General features: G+C 42.8%; 1 protein-coding gene across 3 annotated transcripts; it reads right to left on the minus strand.

Annotated features, from left to right (window-relative positions):
* Positions 1–5817: 5817 nt before the first annotated feature.
* On the minus strand, positions 5818–26076 carry RNF19B (ring finger protein 19B). Of its 3 annotated transcripts, none has more exons than XM_033115219.1 (9): positions 25333–26073; positions 15943–16148; positions 14461–14602; positions 12878–13040; positions 12309–12423; positions 11117–11257; positions 9972–10179; positions 7418–7549; positions 5818–6659 (listed from the first exon to the last, which is right to left on the minus strand). In XM_033115219.1, the coding sequence occupies exons 1-9, from the start codon at positions 25959–25961 to the stop codon at positions 6182–6184; spliced, it is 2214 nt and encodes a 737-aa protein (XP_032971110.1). In that variant the 5' UTR covers positions 25962–26073; the 3' UTR covers positions 5818–6181. The 3 variants fall into 3 exon arrangements, with proteins under 3 accessions (XP_032971110.1, XP_032971109.1, XP_032971111.1); XM_033115218.1 differs by having other exon boundaries at positions 14461–14605; XM_033115220.1 differs by lacking the exon at positions 7418–7549 and having other exon boundaries at positions 14461–14605; positions 25333–26076.
* Between the last annotated feature and the right edge of the window lie 487 nt (positions 26077–26563).

Raw genomic sequence — 26563 nt, forward strand, 5'->3', positions numbered from 1 at the left:
GGGGTGGACAGCGCAACAGCTCATCTTTCACTTTAGATTACCTGTCATGCTCCAAACGACTCCCCTTTGGATCCCTAAAAACTTCATGGAGGTGGAAGTGCCCTTAATTGCCACAGGGATTATTGCCTATCCTCTAAAACACACATGCGTTACCAAGGCATTTTGATTCCTGCTATTTCTTGCTTATTAGGTCCCAAAACATGATGTCATCACATGTGGAGTGATGTTCTGGGGAATGTGAGATGATTCAAGTGCCTGAAGATTAGATTTCCAGAGCTGGAGAGGTGAAATAGCCCAGAGCAGGACAGCAAGATGGACTGTTGACCCTGACAGGTGAAAGTAACCTGCTTCCATGCTTTCTGCTCTTTGGGCTTGAGAAAAAAAAAAAAAAAAGCATATTCCAGGTCCATCATTGTATGCTTGCAGGTGTCAGGGGCAGGTGTGGATTTGCTTCATAAAGAGAATATATCTGAAATACCAGTTACAAGCCAAGTCTTGTACAGGGCAAACAATTTAAATGTAAATAAGATAAGCATCACCACTCCCGAATTTGTCTTTGATGGTGGTTGTCTTTGATGGTGGCGGTAACACCTATCATTCCCTCAGGGATGCATTATTGCTTTGGGCTTACATTTCTGATAGGGAAGAACAGTTCCAGGGACTTTCCTTTATTCTTCTTACAATAGCTTTCAGGCGGGCTGTGGATCAATGTGAAGATTCCACCAATTGCCAAGTATGTCTATTACAACTGTGACCACAGGAACCGGGAAATAACCACGGGATGGATAGGTGACATAGACCTGGGCCACAGTTCCTTTTAAATTACTTGACCCCATGTATCAGTTTGCTAGATATGCCGTAACAGTGCACCACAAACTGGTGGCTTAAACCCTGATTTATCGTCTCACAGTTCTGGAGGTTAGGAGTCTGAGATCATGGTGTCGGCAGGGTGGGTTCCTTCTGGGGGCTGTAAGAATCTGTTCCATGACTCTCTCCTCGCTCCTGGTGCTTTGCTGGCAATCTTTGGCATTCCTTTCGCTTTTATTAATCATCCCGATTTCTGCCTTCATCTTCCATGCTGTTCTTCCTGTGAGTGTGTGTGTCCAAATTTTCTCTTTTTTATCTGGCACCAATATTGATTAGGGGCCCACCCTACTCAGTATTATCTCATCATAACCACATCTGCAACAACCTTATTTTCAAATAAGGTCACGTTCTGAGGTATTGGGGGTTAGGACTCCAACATATGAATTTTGGGGGACACAAATACAACCCATAACACTCCGTAAGCCTCTATTCCAATTAGTGGACCACAAAGACCTTTTAGGGCCCTTGGGATTAGTGCTGATTTAGGGCCAGTTCCGAATATTCCCTAAAGGCCTGGGTATTTCCATTTCTCCAAGCACAGGAACATAGGTTAATGGCTTATGAGTCCTTTGGGGAAGACCAGAAGTTTTAATTCGGTTATGATGATATGCTGGGTGCTTCCTCCAGGATACCCAGCATCCATTAGTCAAGAGCCTTGGGTCTGAGAATTGAGCTAGTGTCCATACTCTCCATTTTGGTGACTCAAAACAGGCTCCTCTGCCATTCCTGGAGTTTTGCTTTGTGTTGTACAGACCAAGGAGAAACTTAGTGGGTTGTAGTTCATCACTCCGGCTCTCTTGCCCCTTGGCCCTGTCACTCCAGGATCCCATCACCCCACTGATATCAGGGATTCCATTTCAATGGCAACATCTCTTAGAATCAGTCTCAGCCCAAGGAGGATATTCACTACGGTACTTTTCAAGGTAAGGTGTTCCCCATATCTATGTACTTTCCAATTCCTTGGTGAAAGGAATATCCTGAGTAATTTTGGAGGACAAAATTAGGAGATGAATAGGTCACACATACGGTAAATCTGCATCAACATTTCCATCTTCACGTTTTCTTGGCTTTGTTTTCCAATGCTATGCTAAGGAATTTTGGTAGTTCAATTTCTTTTTGAATGTAGACCACCATTAAGTCCAAGTTTCATCCAACCAACCAGCTAAGAGCCACTCTTAGCTGCTAAAGCCAGCATCTCTAGAATGCCTATTTTAATAAATTTAACCCAAATAAAAATAAAATTATGTTCTTTTCTTCCTGGTCTAATACGTTTAGAATCCAGTTCCCACACATTCTTCAGGTTTCTACTGATTCAAATTAGCAAAATATTACATTTCTTTTGCAAGCCTCTCACATCAGACTGTGCTGGCATTCCAGATGCATACTGGAGTCTGCCTATAGTTACAGATCTGGTGGCAACAGGGCAGAGGATGGGACAGAGGAGGTACTGGCATTCCCTTCCAAGGCACTACCCCATGGTCTCCAAGTAAGACTGAGAGGAAAAAGTTAAGTGGAGTCTGTGGGTTCACAACATTAGGATTTATCCAAATCCATTCAGATGTCCCCAATTTCTTATTTCAGAGTCCCACTGTTTCCCAAATAATGCCCTAATTTTCACATACGAGACCCGGTAAGGCTATGAATTTAACTTATGCTGCAATTCAATAATCCGGAATCTCCATTTGACTTTCATGCATACCAGTCCTGTGGCTTCAAGAGACAAAATTCTCTTGGGGCTCTCCTGTACTTGCCTAGAGCTGCAAGTTAAAAACTATGGAGCCTTCCATTTTCTTCAGCCCTTCTAGCATAGCCACTACCATTTAAGTCCTCATTTCTTACATGACTGTCTATCATGGCAGCCACCTGGTCTGCCAAAGTCTTTCCTCCGAAAGGCATTTCATTTCAGATGAGCAGTCATCTTTGCCTGCTAGCTTACCATTTTCCGGTGGCAATTAGATTCTTATTTCCTCCCAATCCAACTCAGTCATAACTAATCTGAGTCCCAGCTTTGAGGGCCTATTGCCTGTAACCGCTTTTGGAACCAAATATTTTATCAGTCAGGGTGCAGTAGTTGCAGGAAACAAAACCCTTCTACCTAGGTTAAGTAGAACAGAACTCAATACAGGTAAATTAGGTGCTGCCAAGAGTTGGAAAGCCTGGGCAAGTCATCTCTAGGCTGGACCTCCAGGAAAGATTCCCAGATTGTTCTTCTATGGGAGCTGCTACTTCTGGCACCATCAGAAAGATGAGGAATCAGGAGGCCAACACAGACTGACTACCAGAACACACATCACTGTTATTTATGGATCAAGAAACCCTTCACACCCACAAAACTTCTGGTGGACACTGGAATACCACTAAGGTCTCTATATCCTTGCAGGAGCAACAAAGTAGCTGAAGATGATCGCTGAATCACTTTTTCCTTCCACCTTGCATTTGTGCATCTAATTGGCAAAACTTAAATTATACTCAGAACCTTGCTTCAAGGAAGTTTAAGGTTATACTGTAGTTTTTAGCTCTCCAGCCTGTGGAGTATAAGAAAGTACGTTAGAAAGAGGTAGGAATTAATACCTATTTGCCATATCCAACAGTTTCATTCCATCGGCCCAAGTAGGACGTGTGACCAGGCACAGCCCTTTCCGTTTTAGCCCCTTTGAAAGTTGACCACAAACACCCATCGGTTTGGCTTCGAAGATTCCCTCGTCCTGGTCTAAATGTCCTTCTAAGGAACCTAAATGTCCTTCTCCTTAGTTGTTTTGTTAACTGACACAATATTGTTCCCAGTCACTTCTACCTAATGTGCTACTCTCCTCCTTGGTCCACCGTGTTCCAGCCATAGAGGCCTGTACGCTGTGTGTCTGTGTGCTTAGACTGAGGACACCCCACCAGAGCCTTTGTCCTTTATTCCTCATGCCAGCTATCCACATCGTTCTCACTCCATTCAGGACTCTAATAAGAAAATGCTACTTTTATCAAAGAGGCCTATACTAGCCATCTGAAGTGGTACCATCTGCCACTCTCGCTTCACTTTCCTGGCTTTGTGTTCTTCAGGGCATTTACCCTCATCTAGTTTATGTATCTGATCATCTTTCCCCACTACGGTGTTAATTGCACAGGAAGAGAAATTTTGTTTCCCTTATTAATGCATCCTATACCTGAAATATAGTTGGTATTTCAGAATGAATGAAAGCTCTACCAAGAGGAAATCAAACATTTCCCATATTCTGAGCTGAGCAACTTTTCCGATGCATTACCCGTGTTCTCCTCCAGGTGGTGGTGACAGGCCTTTTCATCCACTAACGTCTAGGAGGTAGAACAGTAGTGCCGCAAAGGATTGTAATAAACTCAGTTTTTCATAGCCTCTGGTCTAGGGTTCTGGGCTTTTCTTAGTTGATACCCATAATCTCCTTTTGCTTTTTTTCTTCTTATTCCTGCAGGAGGGAAAAAACAGGGGCCTTTATAAAAAGCATTTTCAGTACACCATCTCGCTTAATCTTTACACCCCATAAATAGGATTATTATCCCCATTTTGGCTAAGTGAAAACAGACTCAGAGTAAGTTGCCCAAGTCTCACAGCAGTAAGTGGAGCCTAGAGAATAATACAGATTTCCCTGCAAACGCCTGTCCCTCCAACAGACTTTTTTGATTTTATCCAAGTTAACTGAGTTAACTGCTCTCTTGCTGAGGCTTCAAGAGAATTGCAAGTCTTCAGTTGGTAATTTGCATTTCAGAGATTTCCAGACTGCCCCTTTTCCCAACAGGCTCCCTTTTTCACATGTGGACACCCTCTAGGGTGCCTTCTTCCAGAGACCAAAAGTCCACTAACAGCATTTCCTGTCCCAGGTGCAGGGAAATGTGCTAAGTCTGGTTGCAGTGCCCGAGATAAGAACCTTCCAAAATGGCTGTTGTCCAGACTCATCATCCTCATTGTAGTAAAGCACAGGCCAGGAAGACAAAGAGCAGGTGCACCTGTGAAAGGAAACAGAAAGCCATCCGGTCCTCAGGGAAAGGATGTTTTCAATTCTTCCTCTGGGCCCAGGGCTAAGGTGATACAGAAGTTTGGCACTGGAAGCTCCTTTAAATACTATCTGAGGGCTGGGGAAATTAGGGGCAGGAGAGAGTAACTAACTCAGTCACAAAGTAAGTTACTGCCAGATTTGGAATCTTACATCACGTCTCATGAAATCTTGTAATTTTTCTGTTGTACTGTGTATGAGTGTTCATTTCTTAGATCATTATTCTAGACAGAGCAAAAATCCCTAGTACTAATTTAGCTCAATTCTGATGAATTTATAAGATCAGATAAAATTAAATACGTTGAGATTTTAATGGCATTTCCTCTCTGCTTTCATTACAAATTTGAGTCAGAATCCTTAGCCCCTTATTTAAGATATATTGGCAAAACTGAGAAAGCTCTTTAGGACAGGGAATGCACATCTGAGATCGTAACAAACTTGGAGATTATTCTTTGGTGATTATGCAGAATCAGTACATTTCTTTCTCCAGTAAGAATACTGTTTCCCAATTTGTAATTCTGCAACGTTCACTGGGATGCCTCTGAAGAGCCACGGAACTGCCACCCCGACCCTCCTCTGGGAACACATTTTTAGTAGTGACTACAATACAGGAAAGGCTAAATAAAAAGCTGTAACAGGAAAGCTGCACAGCTGCCTCTAGAGGGCAAACAAAGTTCATTTTAATCTACAGCTGCTCTATTTGGCTGACTCAGCTATTTCTTCAGTCTGACTACATAGTCCAAAACAAGCCTAGCTTTGCTTCCTGTCATGCTAGGAGTCCTTGGTTTCGATGACTCCCCTGCAGTCTGATTAGAATACAATCCTTCTTCCCTGGGATTAGGAGCACTCAGATCTAGAGACTGTTAAACATGCAGTGGTCTGTTTCAAACACTTGGCTCTGTAGGACTGCCCACGCCAAGGAAAAGGAGATGAGTTGAATTGCAACAGAAATCTTTATTAAAATGTGTCCTTAAGTAATGTTAGCATACATACAATATACACACATACATCTGTACACTCTTTGACACACCTCATGGATTGCCACCATGAGTGTAACCAATAAATTAAAACTAAAAAAGGCGGGGGGAGGGGGGAAGGGTGGGACTAAGGGCAAAATTTCCATGTTTTATCTGTTAAGAAATTGCAAATTTCTTAGAATTTCCTTGGGGGAAACTTATGACCAGAGAATCTTTGAAATAAAATACATAAATCTCCACCCCACCCCACACCCAAAAAAAAAAGATTCCAAAAGATGCAGTTACAAGTGTGCTTCTCAGAACAGGAGCGTTCATTCCACTTCATACTCTGGCTTCTGCACCTTCTGGCTTCAAGACAGTCTTGCCCTCAGCTGGGGCAGAGAGGTTCATATGGGCACTTGGGCTCGGTGCACCTTGGGCTCTGGGAGTCGGGGGGCAGGCTGCGGTATGGGAGCGAGGGGAGCCACACTCATCTGAAGTGATGTCTGGCACGTCATCGGACTGTGTATCGGAGCTCTCCAGGTCACTGCGGATGCTCTCAGGCTGGGCCAGGCTGATGTCCCAAGATCTGCTGGCCAGGCAGTCTTTCTGTTCACAGCTTTGGTGTCTGCAGGGGGGATGCTCTTCATTGCTGCCGCTGTCGCTGCCACCACCACCACCACCACCACCACCGTCTTCTTCATTCTCTGCCATCTGAGCATGAACATGGAGCGAGTCCTCTGTGCTGCTTCCACTCACCAGCTGATAGTGGCTTGGTTTGGCTTCGATGTCCACTTGGATTTCCATATTGTTGCATTCTCTGTGGAGACAAAATCCACTTTGCTGAGTCATGCATGAGTCATGCTCTACCTGTTGGTGAAAGCAGTTTGTGGGTTCAGGATTAGGAAGTCCAAAAACAGGTCAGCAGACTAGAGCTCGCGTTTAGCAAAAATAAAAAATTAACCTCACATTCAAGTAAGATGGAGAACAACAACTAGATCCCTTCAGTTAACTTAAACACATACACACCCCTCTCTGCCAAGAAAGAGCTTCCAAAATTCAACTAAGTGTCGGAGCCTCACACTACCTTACCCAAATATGAAAGTGAAGGAAGAGTCATAGTTTTTTACTACCATGCCACAATTAGAAGAAACTAAAAACTTTCCAGAAGGGAGTGTTGCAATCACATCATACCAGGTATACTAGCTTCTCAAAAATAAAAATAGGCTACAGGAGCCACATCAAGCAAAGGGCAACAGGAGAGCAGAAACCACAGACCCACAGACAACAATGAACACCAATCCAGCTCTTTAAGTACCATGTGAATAATTACACTGTTTAATAGATAAGAAAAGCCAAAAAAAAAAGGAAGAAAGGAAAAAAAACCTCTAAAAATCAAGTGCTAACAAGAAGAATCAATCAAGAGCCGCCAAGAACCTGCTCAATGAATTCGGAGTACACACACTGTATCTCCCACTAGATGGCACACAGAGCCCTAACATAAGGCACTGAGCTACTGAAGGCCTAGTACCCGACCAAGAAATGCAACCTCTCCTGGGCATCTGACTGTTCACATACCTGTCCTGTGGGTTGTAGGAACTGATTATGGAACCGGCCATAGCGCGAGTGCTTGCGTTGTCACTAATTGCACCAAGACTGGCTGTGTCTTTGGGGAAATTTTCCTTTTGGACATCGGCTTGGACTTCTAACCTGTGTAAAGAGGGGACGTGCAAGTTAATATGAGGCCTGGTATTCCGAGACAGTCTGCTTCCTGGCACACATCTCTTCCGTTCTTCTCTTGCAAACTGACTTGATTTGATCTTCTCCAATTGCCAAAGAGATGCCCACACATTTTCTCTCTTAAATACACATATCTATGGAAATCGTCCCCTCCTTTCTACCCCCATTGCTACTGCTTAACTTCAGGCCTCAACATCTCCTGCCTGGAAAATTGCAATTGGGCTCTCTATCCAGTAGCCCCGAGTCCAAGTCAGACAACTTCCAGATCAGTGCCAATGAGGACAGAGATCTGATCACTTCCCCAGTCCTCTCACGGCTCCCTGCTGCCAAGAAGCATTTAAGGTCTTCCTCATCTGTGTCCACGCTCTCTCTCCGGCTCCTCTCTCACCATACGTCCTAAGTCATAAACATTTTCAACTTTTTCTTTCCTGACACACCTATACACATTTTATACCACCATGACTTTGCATATGCCAGTCCCACTCTCTGGACATTTCCTTTCTCTAGATGACAAAGTCATACTCCGTCCTTAACAAAGAAAGTGTCATCTCCCCCTCACTCTCCCAGCAAACCAGTCACTTGCTGCGAAGTGCTCCCACAGAGATCCACTCATCTGTGAGATCCAAAAAAAAGAAAGATCTTATCTTATTCACTTTACCCTCCAGCTCTTTGCACGTACTAGGAACTCAAAACATTTAGCAATCAACTTACCCCGAAGCTATGAGATCGAAGGACATACAGGAGCCCACCTCCTATAAGAGCAGCAAACTTTTCCACTGGTGTCTCAGAGCTAAGAACCCATACTATTTCCTTTCTTGGCTCCAATACCATTTTGTTATACACGTAAGTATTTCCTCACAATGGGTTTCACAGTCAAACCCATCTGACTCATTCATTTCCTATAAAAGGCTTTTATAGAACTGGAACAGCTGGACTGGCTAAGTAAGTTGCAGTTTCAGTAAGTCAGTCTCCAATTAGGTCTGTCTGCTTATTTGCAGGGGTGTTGGTTTTAAGAAAGCACAGCAGTGAATTCTCCGGCATGTGGGGGCGGGATCCCCTGGTTAGAGACGTCCAGAAGCAGGAGACACAGACAGGTCAGCAGCAGCGACAGCTGCACATTCGAGCCATCTCCGTCCCTCCGCCTGTGCCTTTGCTGTGCTGCTCCAGCCTCAGAGGCCCTTGAGACTGCGCCACGGCCCGGGAAAATGAGGCAGTAGAACGGAAAGTACATTGAGTCAGGGACCTGGCTTCTAGTTTCGGCTCTGTCACGGAATCACGTTCACAAAGGCCAGCTACTTACATGATTCCCAGGTGGTAGTTCGTGCAATGACTATGCTAGAATCACTTGGGGAGGCTTTTCAAAATACAGATCCCACTCCAGGAGATTCTAATTTATGAATACTAGGATAGGGCCCGGAAGTCTATTTTTAAGAGCCTCCCACGTGACTGACAGGCACTCAGGTGTGGGATCCAGTCTTTCTGCCATCTGCTGCTTGACTCCTTCTAATAGCCAAATGGCCATCTGGTTGGTTTCACTTTAAATACTTCCAGGGATAGGTAGCTGAGTATTTACTAAGGTAATCCATTCCTTCTTTGGATTTGATATAGATTTTCTCTATATTCTCTATAATGAAACAAAATTAGTTCCCCTCTAGCTTCAGCCAAGTCGTCTTAATCCACCTCACAGCATGAGTCAGAAATTCAATCCTTTCTTCCAGTTCCAGGCACTTCACATATCTGAAGGCAAGCATCGCCCCGCCCTCCCTCCCTTGTTTTGCTTTACCTTTACCCCTCCTCAGGCCTCTTGTCTTCAAAACATTCAACTAACTGCTTCTCATGTAACATCTGTTATGTTCCTCTGAATGCTCTGGTTTGTCTAACTGGTGAAATGACCAAACAAGTCACAACCTTTTTAGTCATAAAGCTTTACAAATTCTCAATATAAGCTCATAGGATTTATTTTCTTTATTTAATAAATGGGAATAGGAAGGTAATAAGATCATAGCACCAATAAGCCAACAAAATAAAGCATAAATGCTGTTCAACCGAAGGCCAGTGACAAGCCTAATAGAGAGCACAGTCTTGGAAATTCTACAAAAATGTCTGCTTTCCCTTCCTAAAGCAGACAGCCTAATAAAGTAGAGGGAGGATCTGAAGTCAAGATTATCTTTATATGGAACAGTGGAAAGAACACTGAACTTTGTGTAAGTCACTTAACCTCTTTAAGACTATTTTCTTATTATAAAAGAAAAAAAAGAAAAGCAAAACCATTGATGATTAAATCAAAATGAGATGACATATGGGACGTGCCTGGCAGAGAGAAATGGCTCATACAGGTATGTTACTTATTGCAATTCCAACTGGTGCTGTCAGAGATTATCTATTTGCTTACCTGCTGTATTTGCCCTTGCCACTGGAGAGAAGGCCCCCACTCAGTGTGCCCCCTGAGAGGGCTGCAAAGCTGGCTGTTTCGCTGTATGGACCCTGCATAACACTGAGTCCATCTGTCGGGCTTCCACTGGTGCTCAAGACACTCGTCAGACCTTCAATGCTGCTTTCTCCAATGCTGGGGTTCTTGAGGGCTCGCCAGGCATCTGCCACTGAGGAAGGAACCGAACATCTTAATTCAAGATAGCACAGCATCAAAAAAGTCTGGCATTTTCCTGCAGTGACTTCAGAGTGAACAATATTCACTCAGAAAAGCACTTACCTACTCAGTTAATGAAAAGCCACTATATGCAGCCACCACACATCAAGGGTTTTACCATATGTTCATATTTAATCTTCCCAACAACTAGGCACTAATAGCCCTGATTTTAGATGAGGAAACAAAAGCTTAAAACTAAATGACTTGTCTAAGTCATGGCTAGTCACACAAAACTACAATTCGGATTCCAAGTCCACTATTCAAATATACCTTAGATACCATCTAATCAAACATGAAGATTTCAAAATACGTTTAGGTCTCATGTGCTGATTCTAATAGGAAGCTTGAAAAACCTTTGGGGATCTTTGTGCCCCAGCTGAGTTAATATGATAGAGTGGAAACAACATCAAAGTAGAAGTCAGAAAAATTGCTCTAGTCCCATCTCTGCAGAAGCTCCTAAGCCCATTAAACAGATGTTGAGACAAAAGCTTAAAGAAGTTCCCATTAAACGTGGAATAATAATAGCTTCTCCCTTCCCTCTTCAGAGAGCTGCTGTAAAAAACCAAGTGAGATAATAATTGTGTAAAGTCCTCTGAAAATTATAAAGTACTGTGCAGATTTAAGACTTTATTATAATCACTACTATTACCAGTGAACCTGGAGTTACTTGGAATCCTACTAGTTTGTACCTGCCACACAGAGGCAAGTACCAGAGGAATTAACCTAATAACTCTGGAACAAAGAAATGAAAAGCTAAAAATACTTTACCCCCTACAAAACTCATTATCCAAAGTAATCCAATGGCAAGCTCCCTGTAAAATGTGCTAAATTTTACTGATTTTTACCTTGTGTCCCACAAATTCAAAAGGATATAAAAATCTTCCTCTTACCTGTGATTGGGCCATCATCTTCATCAAACTCAATTTTCACTCCCTTTCCGTTGGCTGTGCTAACTCCACAGCCGCCTCCACGACAGAGCGAAATGGGCACAACCCCATAGACATAAGCCAGCATAATGGGGACACCAATACCTGGGGGAAGAGAAGAGAACATGTCAGCAGGCCATCAGGTTGCAACTGTCCTGAATTCTCCTTCCCAGCCTCAGCACAGACAAATCACTTTATAAAGGGCCAAGGAAAGGCAAAAGATGGCTAGTCCCAAAGAGGCAGACTGGTTTAACAGAATGACAACTGGGCTTAGAATCAGAAAGGCCTGGATTAGAATCCTGGCTCCAATTTACTAGCCGTATGACCTTGGATATATCTTCCCAGGGTTATCAATGATCAAAAGAGAACATACAGTGTCCAGCACAGCAAGTATATATTGCTTTCACTTTCCCCCTTCTAGTCACTGTTGAAGTGCTAATCCAAGAACAAATCAATAACCAAACATTAAATAAATGACTGCTGGGGTTAGGATCCCACCACAGTATTAATTCCACAATCTTACTGCTGTGTGAGGCTTAGTTGTAAAAAGCAAAGGCGCTGAAGTCAGACTGCCCTGATTCACACCCCAGCTAAGTGACCTTGGGCAAATTACTGTACCTTCCTATTACAACCGTGCTGCTATGAGAATTAAATGAATACATACATACAAAACATTCAGTACTGCTACTGGCACATGGAGAGCCTCCATAAATGTTAGTTGTATTATTATTACTCTAAAACAAACCCTCATGCCTCCCAAAATAGTGTGAAGCATTAAGCAAATCAAAATAGAAGCAATTTTGTTTTGTGGGTTCCATGGTCCGTGGAGAAAATAGAAGATGAAAGGTGAAAAACTAGGCCTTAAAGTAATATTCTTTAATTCAACCATCTCTGAAAGATCCCTGATAATTTAGTGTGGCCTGATAATTATAATAGTGCCTAAGAGAGTTAACCCAAGGTGGGTTTGGTATAAAACACAGGGGCCTTCAGGGTGAAACCTCTGGCCAGCTGGCTAAACTGCTATAGTCAGAAACCTGATGGGGGGTGTGGGGGGGAAGTAGGATATGATGGTGGAAGAGGGGGGAGATGGGTGATGGGAGAGGGCAGAGGGCAGAGGGACAGCGGCGTGGAAGTGCGGTCTTGGCTAGCTTCTTACCAACACTAACGGCAGCGATGACTGGGGATGCAATGACCGACAAAGTCACACCTCCTGTGATAGCCAAATTCCTCTTATGTTTAGAGGTTTTCCTTCCCTCATACCTGCTGTGAATCTAAGAATAAGAAAGAAAATCCAGGTCAGCAGGTTAGGACATCAATTTTTTTTTTTGCCAGAGGGTAAAAGGACAAGTGAATATTCCCATACACTCTATCTATATTAAAACATACCCCCCACCCCAAAGAAGGATCTTTCTCAAATTTTAACCTAAATCAGACCAGGATGATATAAACTAATACAGAAAAAGTTAATCTAAGAAGAGACAAAATAACTCGAGGGTAAAGTAAGCATTTCACCTTTAAGTCACTGAGATAAACCAGGCCCAGGATGTTAATAAGAACTTTGAGATCTCTTGGGGGTTTATGAAAATCCATTTAAGAAATTAAGGTTATTTTTATCCAAGAACCAGCTGGTTTTTAGGCAGCTCTGAACATAAGCTCCTCCCCACTACCTTCAAACCTTTACCAACAAACCTGAAAATGAAACATTCACAGAACTCAATGTCTTACCTTCCTGCCAACATAAACAGGAATGCCAATGACCATGGCAGGAATGGCAATGCCAGCAATGAGGGAAATCCCCACCGGAGCACCAATCAATGTGCCCAACTGCCAAAGAATTTTCTTCTTACGGCTCCATGGCTTCTTGCCCCAGAACGTGCAGCCAGAGGGGCTGTGGAGGAAACATACTGGGGTTAATGTCAGTGTTACAGATGCCGCTGTTGTCACCAGAGGGCTTGATCAGGGCAACAGCCTTCTTTTCAATAGGAGTGATTAACAGCTATAAGAAGTCCCAGGAAATGAATATATCACATGAAGGGAGCAAAGGACAAGGCCAGACTATTAGAGCTCTGGGCTCTTTACTTTGTTTTTTGGTAAAGGCTGGCCTCCACACTTGAAACCTCTTCTCTCTTCTTTCCTGCTGAATTCTGTCTCCCCTGACCTACCAACACTGATCTAGTTTCCCTGACTGATACTACTAGGGATCCTGCAGAGCCTGCACACTTGACACCTGATCCAAACACATTGTGCCTTGCAGCTAACGAACACTCTGGTTTGCAAAGTTTTCTTGGCGTATGTCCTAACACATCCAATAAATAATGTAAACCATGTTCCTGGGAAAGGATATAAACAGACTTTGTCACAGCCTTTATGTCAGTTTCAGTTTCATACTCTTGAGTTTGGCCACTTGTACACTCAGCCCTTTTAGTCCAAATATTTTTGTTCATTCCCTTGTCCTATCTTCCCTACCAGATGGGATAAGCAATCATAAAAGTAAGGATCATGTCTTATGCACCCCTGTGTCCCTAATAATTGAAAAGTATAAGTACTCAAATGTTAGCTAAGTTGGAAATTAAAGTGTTTCCTCCACACAATGAATGTTAAATTTGTAAATACTGACTCCTTCAGAACAGTATTTTAATATTCACTCAATGAATTCTTTGGAAACTCACTATATGCAAGGAGCTATAGAAAAGTAACTCTGGCCTTAAGAAACTTATATAGTTTAGCAAAATTAGACATGTACAAGAAGTAGTGATGACATTTATAAAGAAACCTTTAAGGAATGTCAGTGAAGAAGAATGAGGCAGAAAAAGCTGGGGAAGGTATCACACATGAACAGCATTTAAGTGGCCCTTGAAGCACGGATAAGAACTGAACAGGTTAAAAGAGGGTTGCTGGGAGGGTGAGGTGATTAGAAAGCATTCCAGACAAAGCAAAGAACAAGAACAGTATGCAGGGGTAAGATAACACAGAAGAGACACAGGGAACAGCAAGCCCAGATTACATATCTGGAATATAACATGTATGAAAGCAAATGGAAAAAGCTAGGAACGAAGATTAGGGACAGACCGTGGAAAGCCTTAAAAGCCATGCTAGGGAAATTGAACTCTATCTGGAAGGCAATGAAAACAGTTCCTGGAAGTTGCTGAACTGGAGGAAAACGTGATCGGAGGGGTGCTTCAGAGGAATTTTTTTAGTTTCCTTATGCTATAATGACAGGACAGACATCTATGTCTTGTTGACATCCTTTTCCCTCAATCAGTAAGAGAACAAGCCTATAAAAGCAATGGACACATGATCTGTCTCACCTGAGGTAATGCAAGTCTGAGATCTCTTTCATACAAAGCCAACAGAATTCACAGCCACACACTGCACAGGTCATATGATTACAGCTTCCATCATTCATCTTGATAATGTAAGCACTGCATCGTGGGCATGGCTTGATGTCATCTGCTAAAGGGGAAGGAAGAACAGATAGAAAAATACCCCCTGTTAAATCTACTGACGTTATTATACCTAGGAGTACATATGAAAAATGAGGAGGCGGTCAAGAACTTTTGACTGAAAATTCCAAATTGTGCCACCCACTTCACCGGGAGGCTGGATCTAAACCTCAGGAAATTTCATAAAATGGATCCTGTCTTACATTGAACTTCCTATTCCCAAAACTGACATCTTACATACTGTGTTTCCCCGAAAATAAGACCGGGTCTTATATTAATCTTTGCTCCAAAAGACGCACCAAGGCTTATGTTTCAGGGGATGTCATCCTGAAAAATCATGCTAGGGCTTATTTTCCGGTTAGGTTTTATTTTCGGGGAAACATGGTAGCACTTGAGCCACACACTCTGAGCAAGGAGACTTCCCTAGAGAGGAAGATGTTTCCAAAAAACTGAAATTTCACCAGCCAATAGTCTGGCAGAATTAAAAGTAGAGTCCAGGAGGAAGACTAGTCTGCAGACTGGAATTGGCTTTAAGTTTTGAAAAACCTTAGTTCAGGAAATTCATTTCTCAGGCTCACCTAGTAGCATTGTGATGTGTGGTTAACATGTAATTCATAGTCCTTTTCCATTATACTTTTAAATTCAAAACCGAAAAACAACTGGATATGCTACATAGCATACACCTGGTAATTTCACAGCAAGCGAGGAACTATCCTATTAAAATGACAATTTTAGGAGATTAATGCTGTGCCAGGAAAAAGTGGATGGTAAAATCTTTCCTACTAGCCTCTCCCAAATGACATCAGTGAAATAAATACATTTATAAAAGGCAATGAACCCACTGACATTTTAAAATAGGTTTACTCTGACTTGTAAAGGTCGGAACTGAACACGTGATGTTCCTCCTTTCCAGGTAAATCATTAATCCATATTATGATTTCCTTTCCTTAAATCTGTAGCCGGCTTCCAAAAGTGGTGATGCTTAAGGCTAATAGAAAAACAGTTCTGGTATAACACTAAATGTCTTTCTTTTTGCTCACCATTAAAGCTGTGAAAAGGCCCCTTGCAAAAGGACCTAACTGCTGTACAATCTGAGACATATTATCAAGAAGGTAGAAACCAGAGGATTCAATTTTGTTGTATTCCAATTTTACCTGGGTTGAATAACCTGTAATGGTCAGAGAGGGAAGCTACATATCAAATATAATACTGAAAGTACTGTCAAATAGTTTCTGCTTTCTGCTCCCAGGAAATACTCGGTTACAAAATAATGTAATCTCTCCCAGCTTTGGGCTCATGTTATGAAGTACAAAATAAAGAGACAAATGAGACAATGGCAGTTTATACCTGGTCCAGATTCTTGCCCATAACTGAGACCCGAAGTGTGCTTGGTCCGTACTCGCAAAGTCTGCGCCCTCTGCTGACGCGCCATATCGCATGTCTGATTTGGATGCCATATTTGCTTGCAATGGTAGCAGAACTCGGTCTGGCATCCTTCCCTCTCACAGGTCAGCTTTGGGCAGCTGGCACAGCCATAGGCAATAACAGCATAACTGGGTATGGAAATAAGAAGTGGTATCAGAAAGGTAAGAATGATTTAACCAAGACAGACATTCATCAATTCCAGTGGGGTAACACTGTTTGGCACCCCCCAATACTACATATGATGTAGAGGAAAAAAACACACATATAACACATATGCACAAGTGTGCCTAACAAACTGCAAAACGTATTGTGTGAGAAAGTAAATTTCCTGAAAAAATAGGGGGAAATAGCATATTTAGCTTGAATTTCTAGCATGTACTCAGTCATAGTTTAAACTTTTAGGAGCAGTTTGCCACAGCAAGTTTCATAAACAACAAGGTACAAAATGATTTCCTTTTGATGGTTTACTGTATTTAGAGAGATTAGAATTTGTTCAAATATATGGTGATGGAAGGAGGACTCTCGATGGTGAACACACGTGAGATATAGATGATGTATTACAGAATCGTACACCTGAAATCTGTGTAACTTTACTAACAATTGTCAGCCCAATAAACTTTAATTAAAAAGAAAATAATTTGTTTACATTAAGGGATGGAACATTTGTAAAATTAAAGAGCTATAGCCAAAACTAAAGCAAGTGTACTTTTTCATTTTAAGTTCTACAGCGAAGCCAGTCTGACCACAGCCTGAGAGACAATAGCCATAGATGGATTCATGATCAAATTTTCCTACTGCAAGTTCATATTATCTTTCTATACTTTTTTTCTTTCATTCTCAGTTCAAATCTATACCATAAAATACCTTTTTCTCTTGACAGGCTCCAGAATCCAAGAATACCAATTATCTACCATATTAATTAATATAGACCTAAGGCCATATCTCCTCCCTTCTCTTCTGACCCATATTCTCAGTAAAGATGGGCAATTCAGAATCTGTGAGTACCAGCATTTATGAGCATCAGCATTAACTGTTTCTTATAATTCATGTTTCTTTACTAAGAATTACTCTCCCCAAAAATCCAATATATGTACAAATATTAGCCTTTGTGACTAATTCTAAATATGTCAATTAAGTACTCAGATTACACTAATAAGTGGACACTTATTTAAAATAAAACATTAAATTAATTAATTAATTAAGAAAAAATGAAGAAGGGAAGACAGCAGTTGTGAAATTTCACACAATTTTTAGACAGGTCAATGATTTCAGGCTTAGTTGTTACCATCTGAGGTTTGTCATCCCCTATTCCTCCAATAGCCAAAGACCTCAAACACTTACACAAAAGGCTAATAATGGTTTTTTGGGGGAGGATTTATCCTATGGTTTGTTTATTTGAATGTGCATCAGTGTTCATAAGAGCAACTCAAGTTCTCAGGTTTATCATAGATTCTGCAAGTTGATTTGAAAATGACACTGAAAATATCGATGACAAGGTATCTATATTATATAATATTTGCCATATTGAAACTCTTCTCAGAAAGAGCAAAGGGAGAATAGATCAACGTACGTCCATGTATGAATGTAAATGATTCATATCCTGTAGGGGTTCTGAGCAAATCTAGCTGCAAAATTACTAAACAACATTTCTCCTGAAGAAAGTAACTTGCTTGCTATTGTGTGTTAAATGGGAAAGGGACTAGATGATCACAGAAAGTATTAAATCAACCTCTGATGATACAAATTAGATAGACTGCCAGTAGGAAGCCTTGAACATTTCATGATCCATTCATTCCTACCTTACATGGTGGGAGTAAATATTTAACAATTTACCCCCAACCACCCCGTTATTTTTAAATAAGAACATTTGATAGGATTGGCAATGTCAATTTTGGGTGTGGAATTTGGTTCCAAAGAAGTAAAATAATCCCAAATACTCATGAACCCACATCAATGTATTACCATGACTCAAGACACGTGAATTACTCAGAATTACTCAAGACACGTGATTTGGCATTCCTGTTTTTGGGCGCCTGGTCTGGGCTCCTTGGCCCTGACTCATACTACATGACACTGAACTAATTAAAAATCCCCAAACCTTAGTTTCTATTCCCAAAATGGAGTATAGGTGCTTGCCATCTTCAAGTGTAACTAAACATGGTCTGAAACTGCATTTGAGATCTTGCTCTGAAAGGTATGGTATAAAAACAGCACTTTTTTTTGGTCCTACTTCCTAGCCTTTGCATACTCTATTTCTTCTGCCTAGAAATGTCCTTTCCTTACTTCTTGACATGGCAAATACTTACTCATTTAAAAACCAGCTCAAATGTTCTCTACAAAATCCACTAGCTGGTTATCTATTTCATGCCTGTGCATAATTACTTCATAATATTTATCACATATTGTAATTATGTTCATATGCATAGCAGTCTACACTCAAGGAAAAGTATCATCCATTTCTCATCTCCAGGGTCTAGCATACTGGTTCATGTTTAAAATACCTATACTGAATGAAGGCTAGAGAACCTTCCCTGCTTGGGTTCTTTGTTTTCCTTTTCCCCCCTTTCCTCCTCCCCTAACCCCCAACTCCAAGTCAAGCCATTGTTCTCAGTCTAGTTGTGGAGGACGCAACCCACTGGCCCAGGTGGGAATCGAACCAGAGACCTTGGTATTATGAGCACAGCACTCTAACCACCTGAGCCACCTGGCCGCCCCTCTGATTGGGTTTTTTACTTTCCCCAGGGCATTCTTCTGCTCTAAAGCAATTTTTTAAATTTATCCATGTACCTATGGACTTACTATATGCCAAGTACTATAACTTAATTCTAAAATTTTGTGTAAGCCCACTTTAGGAGTAAACTCCTAAGTTCTAAATAGAGCAATCTTATTCCCCAGGTAATTGGAAAAAAAGCTTCATCCTTGAGACCAAATCTGCCTTAACCATCTTGTTTCTCTTCCATGTCTCACTCTGGAATCTCTCCCCTACCCTGCTTCCTGCTCTTAGCTTATCTAAGCATTCAGGTTTGCTTAATTAGAAGGTAAATAGAAGGTGTAGGAAATTACATGCTGCTAAGAATACAGATGTATACTTTCTCCCCCTTAAGTTCATACAACTTTGACTAATTTTGTTAATTTCCTAAGTCATCATAATGGGTGACAGCTAGACCACAGCATTATCTAACTTCAGCCCTGGAGGAAAAAAATCCCGTTAGTATGAACCTGATTATGTTCCAACAGACCCTGGTAGTTAAAGAACTGTGTTCCTATATGATATCTGTACTTCCCAGCTCCAAGTTCATTTTACAAATGAACCCTGAGCATGTGTAAGGGTGGTAGACGTGAGCCAAGTTGTCACAATGAGCTGTATGTACCCTTACTACCTTTCTTTGTCCTGCCCTAGTTCAAACCCATGTTACCTCGTGGCCAGACAACTTCAAGAGACTATTATCTGATCTCCTTATTCCCCACTCCAATCCAAATTCCTATTCCAAACAGTTATCTATCATGATGTTACTCTGTTGCTTAAAATCTTTCAACAACAGCAAAAGTCCTTCAAACCTCAACTTCTTGGCCCAGCACAGACAGGCCTATCAAGTTGAATCCAGTGTATCTTTTCAGATTGGTCTCTAGTCCCTTCCTAGATCTTGCTCCCCATACTGTGCATTCAGAAGCTAACCAAACTAGACTCAGGACATAGTCTTGTATTTCTGTACCTCTAGGCATTTGCTCTTAACATTCTGGTTTAAGATGCATTTTTCCCTACCTATCTATATCTTTGCCTGATATGAATTCCTACTCATATTCTTCAAAAGGCCCAGATCAAATATCACCTCCTCTGTGAAATTTTTGTGGACACCGTCATGCAAAACTTTTCATCTGTCCTTTAAAAGCTTGTATTTTCTTTCGTATTTGTTGCAGTGCATTTATAATGATCTATCTACCACCTACCTACCTATTTCCTCTACCAGGTAAAACTCCCTGTCAAAAGGACCACGTCTAAGTCCTTATTGTAATACCCAGTACTCATCTAAGGTTCAACAGTGTATAATTCTCAAAAGAGTTTGTTGAATGATCACCGTCCATTCTCTTCTTACCCACCCCCCTATATGTTTGTCCAAAAAACTGTGCTGTTTGTATTCTTTTTCTTATCAATATTCAACTATTGATCCTATTCTTCTGAGAGCTAACTGAAAGATTCTGTTCATAGTATTGTAGAAAAAGTTGGAATATAGACATCCTAGTCTAGAGGAGCTCTCAATCTATTCAGAGAACAAGATTCATTGTTAAATAAGGACACTAATAAGAAGGAAGGCCAGAATAACCATAAGGGAGTTTATACAACTGCAAACAGTCAGGGAAAGTTTCAGTTATGCCTTAAAGATGCCATAGAAAAAAACAAAAACATGTTTCCTGGTGACCTAAATTTGGGAAAATTATACCAGATTGAAAATTTACACTGCATATTAGCATTAACAAAATTTATAGTGTATATCAGCATGTTTCAAGGGTCTAAGAAGCTCAGAAATAAGGTTGCTTTATTTTGTTCAATCCAACATTTCCTAAGCTTATTTATCACAAAACATTTCTCTTTCCAGTAATAACTACAATATACCTTGGGAAATATTGATATATGTGAAAAATAGAAAATAAAATCAAAAGATGCTTGGATAGTATAAAGGGGCTTAAATCATAAGGCTCGATCATATAAATAAGTTATTAAAGACATTAGAACTCATCATATAGGTCAGATATGAACAGCTTTAAGCAGGGGAGTCATATAAAGTGCTCCACTTTAGAATGAGTACTTTCACAAATATGAGAAAGATGTATTAGTTGAAGGAGGATGTAGATGGGGGGGGGGCGGGGGGAAGTTGAGTGAAGAGTTGTGAAATAGATGGTACAGAGCTAAATTAAAAACAGTCCAAGAAGGCTTCAGAGAGGAAAACTGCTCCTTCACTGAGAAATCTGTCTTGCTCAGGGAGCTTGCTCTTCCCTCATAAGTATGCTAGAGACAAACAGAGGCTTCCTGTTTATGGGATGGTCCAGTCCAGTTGCCCAGGAAGGCCAATAGCTGGTACTACCTATTGGAGTCAGGTGGAGGGGGGCAGGCACTCTGCAGGAAAGAGGCTAGAATCGTGGATATGCACAAAGAATTTAGGTCAAGACAGCCTTATCTCCTCTTCATTTGTATGGAAGATCTGCCCTGTTGCCTCCTTTGCTCACCCCTCAGTCTTCTACAGATTCTGAAAGGGTTTAAAGATTGTCAACAGGGCACTTGAGAGGAAAACATTAAATATTTACCTGATTTGGGGGTTTCTAAAAAGACTTCATGTTAAAGCAGAGACTCTAAGGGGTAACAGGATCAACTGCACCATTTATTAGCTGTGAGACATTGGGTCCCACACAAACTTCTCTGCACTGGTTTCTCCTTTATAAAATGAGTTTACCACCATCTACTTGTATGAAAGTAACATGAAATTATTTCTGAATGAGGTTATAGTTTGAAAATTATAAAGAACTACAAAAATGTCAGTTATTTGTATTTTTAGTTAATTTTATCTCATTTAAAAGTATGTTTTAAAGATTACACTTAGTGGTACTTAATAATATTAAATAATAATGCAAATGTTTTCCCACTGAAATTGGTTCCCTTATTTACAAATAAAATAGTCTCAAGTATGTGAAAAGAAAAATTCAGGCCTCTTTGCTCTGTTCTACAACTATTCTGTAAACAAATACTGAATTTGTTAATATATAGTGTTCCCACTATCATGAGTAATCACAGTAAAACTAATGATCAGAACTCGGTAGGATCACCTCCATGCTCCCCTCACCCTGCCAATATACACACACATAGACACACAGAGAGCAAAGGGAGAGCTTGATCTGCGGGCAGCAAAGATGGTCAGATATGAGAAGAAGAGATACTTGGGGGTTTAGGCTTCTCGTCTAGTGCTCATCCACCATTTTTACCAGACCCAGAAGAATAACCAGTTTGATTAAAACAAAACAAAACAAAAAACAAAACAAAACAAGCTGTTTTTTTGTTGGCATTAAAAAAACGGGCCAAACCACTAACCACATCCCCAGGGACCCCAGACACCTGTTTGGGAAGTAACAGAATTTTACAGTTACTCCCTGTTTATCGAACACCTTCAACTGAAGATCTTAAAACACGTTGCAAACATTAAGTCTCTCAAGTCAGGAAAGGATTAGGACTATTTCAGATAAGAAAAATAAAGAGGCTGGTAACATTAAGAATCAGAAAAGAAAATAGAGGGGGGCAACCCCGTGGCTCAGGTGGTTGGAGCTCCATGCTCCTAATTCCGAAGGCTGCCGGTTCGATTCCCACATGGGCCATGGGCTCTCAACCACAGGTTGTCAGTTCAACTCCTCGAGTCCCGCAAGGGATGGTGGGCTGCGCCCCCTGCAACTAAGACTGAACACGGCACCTTGAGCTGAGCTGCCGCTGAGCTCCCGGATGGCTCAGTTGGTTGGAGTGCATCCTCTCAACCACAAGGTTGCCAGTTCGATTCCCGCAAGGGATGGTGGGCTGCGCCCCCTGCAACTAGCAATGGCAACCGGACCTGGAGCTGAGCTGCGCCCTCCACAACTAAGACTGAAAGGACAACAACTTGAAGCTGAACGGCACCCTCCACAACTAAGATTGAAAGGACAACAACTTGAAGCTGAACGGCACCCTCCACAACTAAGATTGAAAGGACAACAACTTGACTTGGGGAAAAAAAAAGTCCTGGAAGTACACACTGTTCCCCAATAAAGCCCTGTTCCCCTTCCCCAATAAAATCTTTAAAAAAACAAACAAAAAAACCCACAAATAGATTCTAGCACCTTTGTGTCACTCAGTGTTGTCCTTATGAAATGATCCAAACAGTAGCATCCACAATAATAATGACAAGCCCGTGCTTTTTAAAACTGAGGCTGGGAGGTAAGAATATTGACCTTGGTTGGAGTTAAGTCCAGTGTTCCCACTAGTTTTATGACCCTGAACAAGTCACTCAATTTATTTAAACTTCAGTTTCCTCGTCTGTAAAACTAGATCAAATCTATCTTACAATGCCGCAAGGATCAAATTAAAGTACGTATGCCTGGCACATGGATACTCAGATGCTAGGTTGCTTTCTTTCCCCAGACTTCACCTTCTTTAAATCCACAGGTAACACATTTTTTAAAAATTATATATAGGAGGAAGAGGGGTGGTAGAAGAGGATAAAGGGTTGGGTCAAATATATGATGATGGAAGGAGAACTGGCTCTGGGTGGTAAACACACAATTCAATATATAGAAGATGTATTATAGAATTGTACACTTGAAACCTACATAATTTTACTAGCAAATGTCACCCCAATAAATTTAATAAAAATTAAAATTATATATAAAGTTGTTATAATTCTTCCAGCTAATTAAAAAAATAAACTCTGGATAACTGATCCAATACTTGGCTAAATTAAGAAATGGCCTCATTCTTTAATAACTTCCAAATCAGTAATGATTTAAAGTTGTCATCAAGATTGTAAATTAACTCCTGTCCATTTTTATTCATGTGAAGAAAGTCTGAGATTAACTTCAGAGAAACGAAAAACAAAAAGGGAGCTATTCCAGAAAGATAATCAGTGGTGCCACATTTCTCAGTTAAAATTCAAGGAAACTCACATCTCAAAAAAGGAGTTAATATACTATTCCCAAATTAACCATGCAGTGTTCATTTAAATTCCTTTGGTTCAGAAAATAGATTAATAAGTGTCTGTAAAACATGGATCCCATATAAATTAACCTCATAGGGCCAGTAAGATCACCAGACTACCACATATAAGCAAAAACTTCCAAGCGTCTACATGGTCCTTTCTGATACTTTTTAACTGAAAGTGAAAATGACCTACCATAAACAGGATAGACACAGTACCATTGACCACAACACTTCAAAGTAATTCAGAAGCCCCATCTCAGTGAGGTTAAATAACACACCCATCTCTAAACAAATTTGGCAGAATAGAAAAACAGAAGCTAACTCTTACTCCCCTAGACACTCTACGTGGGCTTCTTTTGAAAGAAACAAACAAGTGCATCATGGAAATTTTAAAAGAGCTTTGATATATAGGCTACAATGAAAAGCCCTTAACTCCTTTGAAGCCAAGGGTCAAAAAGCTTTTTACTAGCATTACATGTAAACACTGCAAGGAGTTCCTAGCATCTTTTTGTCCCCCCCAAAATGACACACAAGAATAAAACGATCTGCCCAAGGTCAAAGAGCAGGTAAAATAGCACAGTCTGACTCCCAACCACTTAGATGAGCCCCTCTTTGCTGCATGCAATCATTCATAGGATGTACTAACAGTAATACACAATCAGATTTCAAAAAGTGGGGGGAGGAGGGTCTCCAATGAATGCTCCAGACAGTGGAATCCGGTGGTATTATGTCTCTGCAGATACTGCATATTTTCTCACTGACCTTAAAAAATTCAGCATACACGGTGCATTAAAAAGACCGTCATCAAGAACTCAAGATCAGTGGGGCTGGGAGACACGTTTTCTCCTACCCGATCAACCTCTAGGCAGCCTTCTTTCTCAGTGATCCACTGCTTCCTGGACAAAGAAAGGGTCTGTTCACTCCGCACCCTGCCCAAAGCAGCAGTGTAAGAACCACATGGGGCCTCCCAGTAGCTTGGCACAGAAGACACACAATGTCCAGGGGGCCCCCAGAGCTCTGCCACTGAGCTGTCTTTCCTCCCTAGTGCCATTCTCATCACCCCCAACTTTCAGCAGAGGGGTCAGGAAGAGCACCCCTTCTCCTGCAGTGCTGCTAAGTCTGCCACTAGCCAATGGACACACCTCTCCGAAGCGCTGCCCCCTCAGAATATTCTCATTCCGTCTTTTGCCATATATCCCCTCGTTAAGAGACACCCCTTACCTCCAGACAGGGGGGCATTTAACCGACAAGAAACCGCCGCGCTTCTTGACTTGATGGATAGCTCCCTCCTTCACCAACTGCTCAGCCCCCACCTCAAGCTCTTGGGCAGGGGTGGGCTGTTGGGTGCCTTCACCGCAACTCGCCTGGGCGTACGGATGGTCACCAGGTACCAACTAACCGCAGGTGCCGCCTCTCTCTCCATGAGGCATCCCTCACGTCTCCCTCCACGCTGGGGCAAACACACACACACACACACACACGCTGCGCCCAGGGCCGCCTCTCCAGGCCGGCCACGCGCGGGTACAGTCCCCAAGATCCGACACCCGGTCGGGGACCCCTTGGCCGCAGCCCGCCGCCCTCGGCGGCCACGCCCCCGCGCTCACCCGCAGTCCGGGGCCGGGCACCAGCGGCAGTCCGGGTCCGAGGCCAGGTAGCGGCGCAGCATGAATTCCTCGTACTTGTGCATGAGCGGCGGGTCGGCGAGCAGCAGGCGGATGTCGTGCGGGTTGAGTCGCTCGCTGCACTCGGGGCAGCTGATGGGTACCCGGCTCTCGCTGATCTCCAGGCGCAGGTAGTGGCGGAGGCAGTCCCGGCACGATCGGTGCGGACAGCTGAGCAGGCGCGGGGCCCGCTCGGGAGGCAGCCGCACCAGGCATAGCGGGCACTCCACCTCCTCCGGGCCCGGGCCGCCGCCCTCCGCCGCCTCATCCTCGAAGCCGGGCCCCACCGCCGCCTCGGCCTCCTCTTCGGCCTCAGCGGCTGGCTCAGCGGGCAGTACCTCGGGCGGCGGGGCCTGGGCCGCGGCTGGGACCTGGGAGGGCGGCGGCGGCGCGGCCGGGGGCGGCGGCTCGGCCTGCGGCTTGGCCCGGGCGCGGCGGCCGCGGGCCGAGGCGGAGAAGACGCCGTGGAAGGTGAGGCGTCGGCGCCGGCCGCCGCTGCGGCACTTGGGGTCCGGCGTAGCCGCGTGTAGGGATGTAGAGCGCGGCGACTCGGAGTCCTTCTCGGAGCCCATGGCCCCCAGAGGCCGACAGGCGAGGGGCGCCCAACGCCGCCACAGCTCCCACCTCAGCGGCCCCTCACCCTGCGCGCCAACCGCCGGCGCCGCCGCCGCGGCCCTCTCCAGGATAGAAACCAAACAGCTTTGACAAAGTGGTTATAAAGCCTCCGCCCCGCCCCTCGCGCCGCTGCCCACTGCGCAGGCTCTTTGCTGAGATACCTCACAACCCCCGGCGTCCCCGCCGGGCGGTGGGGTGGGCGCTAGGCGGGGCTGAGCGGGGCGGGGCCAGGCTGTTGGGCGGAGCCTCGTCTCCTCCCAGTCATTGGGTTCCAGGACAGCCATCTTGAGATTTTAAGCCGAAGAGCCAGCCTGTCTTGGCTTCCCCCAATTCTATCACCCTCTACACCATCATCCCAAGATGGAGTTTTCGGTTTGCCTTTCCTCATGAATAGGTGGAATACCATTTCCAGGAATTGATGCTTCAGTTACTTCATCTGTAAAAAGCAGACAAGGGTAGATTAGATGGTGATTCCTAACTGGTCCACCTTCCAATATTTCTTTCGTTGTTGCTTATTAAACAAAAACCATTAATAAAGAATATAGTCATTCACTGAGCA

The sequence above is a fragment of the Rhinolophus ferrumequinum genome, chromosome 9, assembly GCF_004115265.2.
Source record: "Rhinolophus ferrumequinum isolate MPI-CBG mRhiFer1 chromosome 9, mRhiFer1_v1.p, whole genome shotgun sequence".
Lineage (NCBI taxonomy): Eukaryota > Metazoa > Chordata > Mammalia > Chiroptera > Rhinolophidae > Rhinolophus > Rhinolophus ferrumequinum.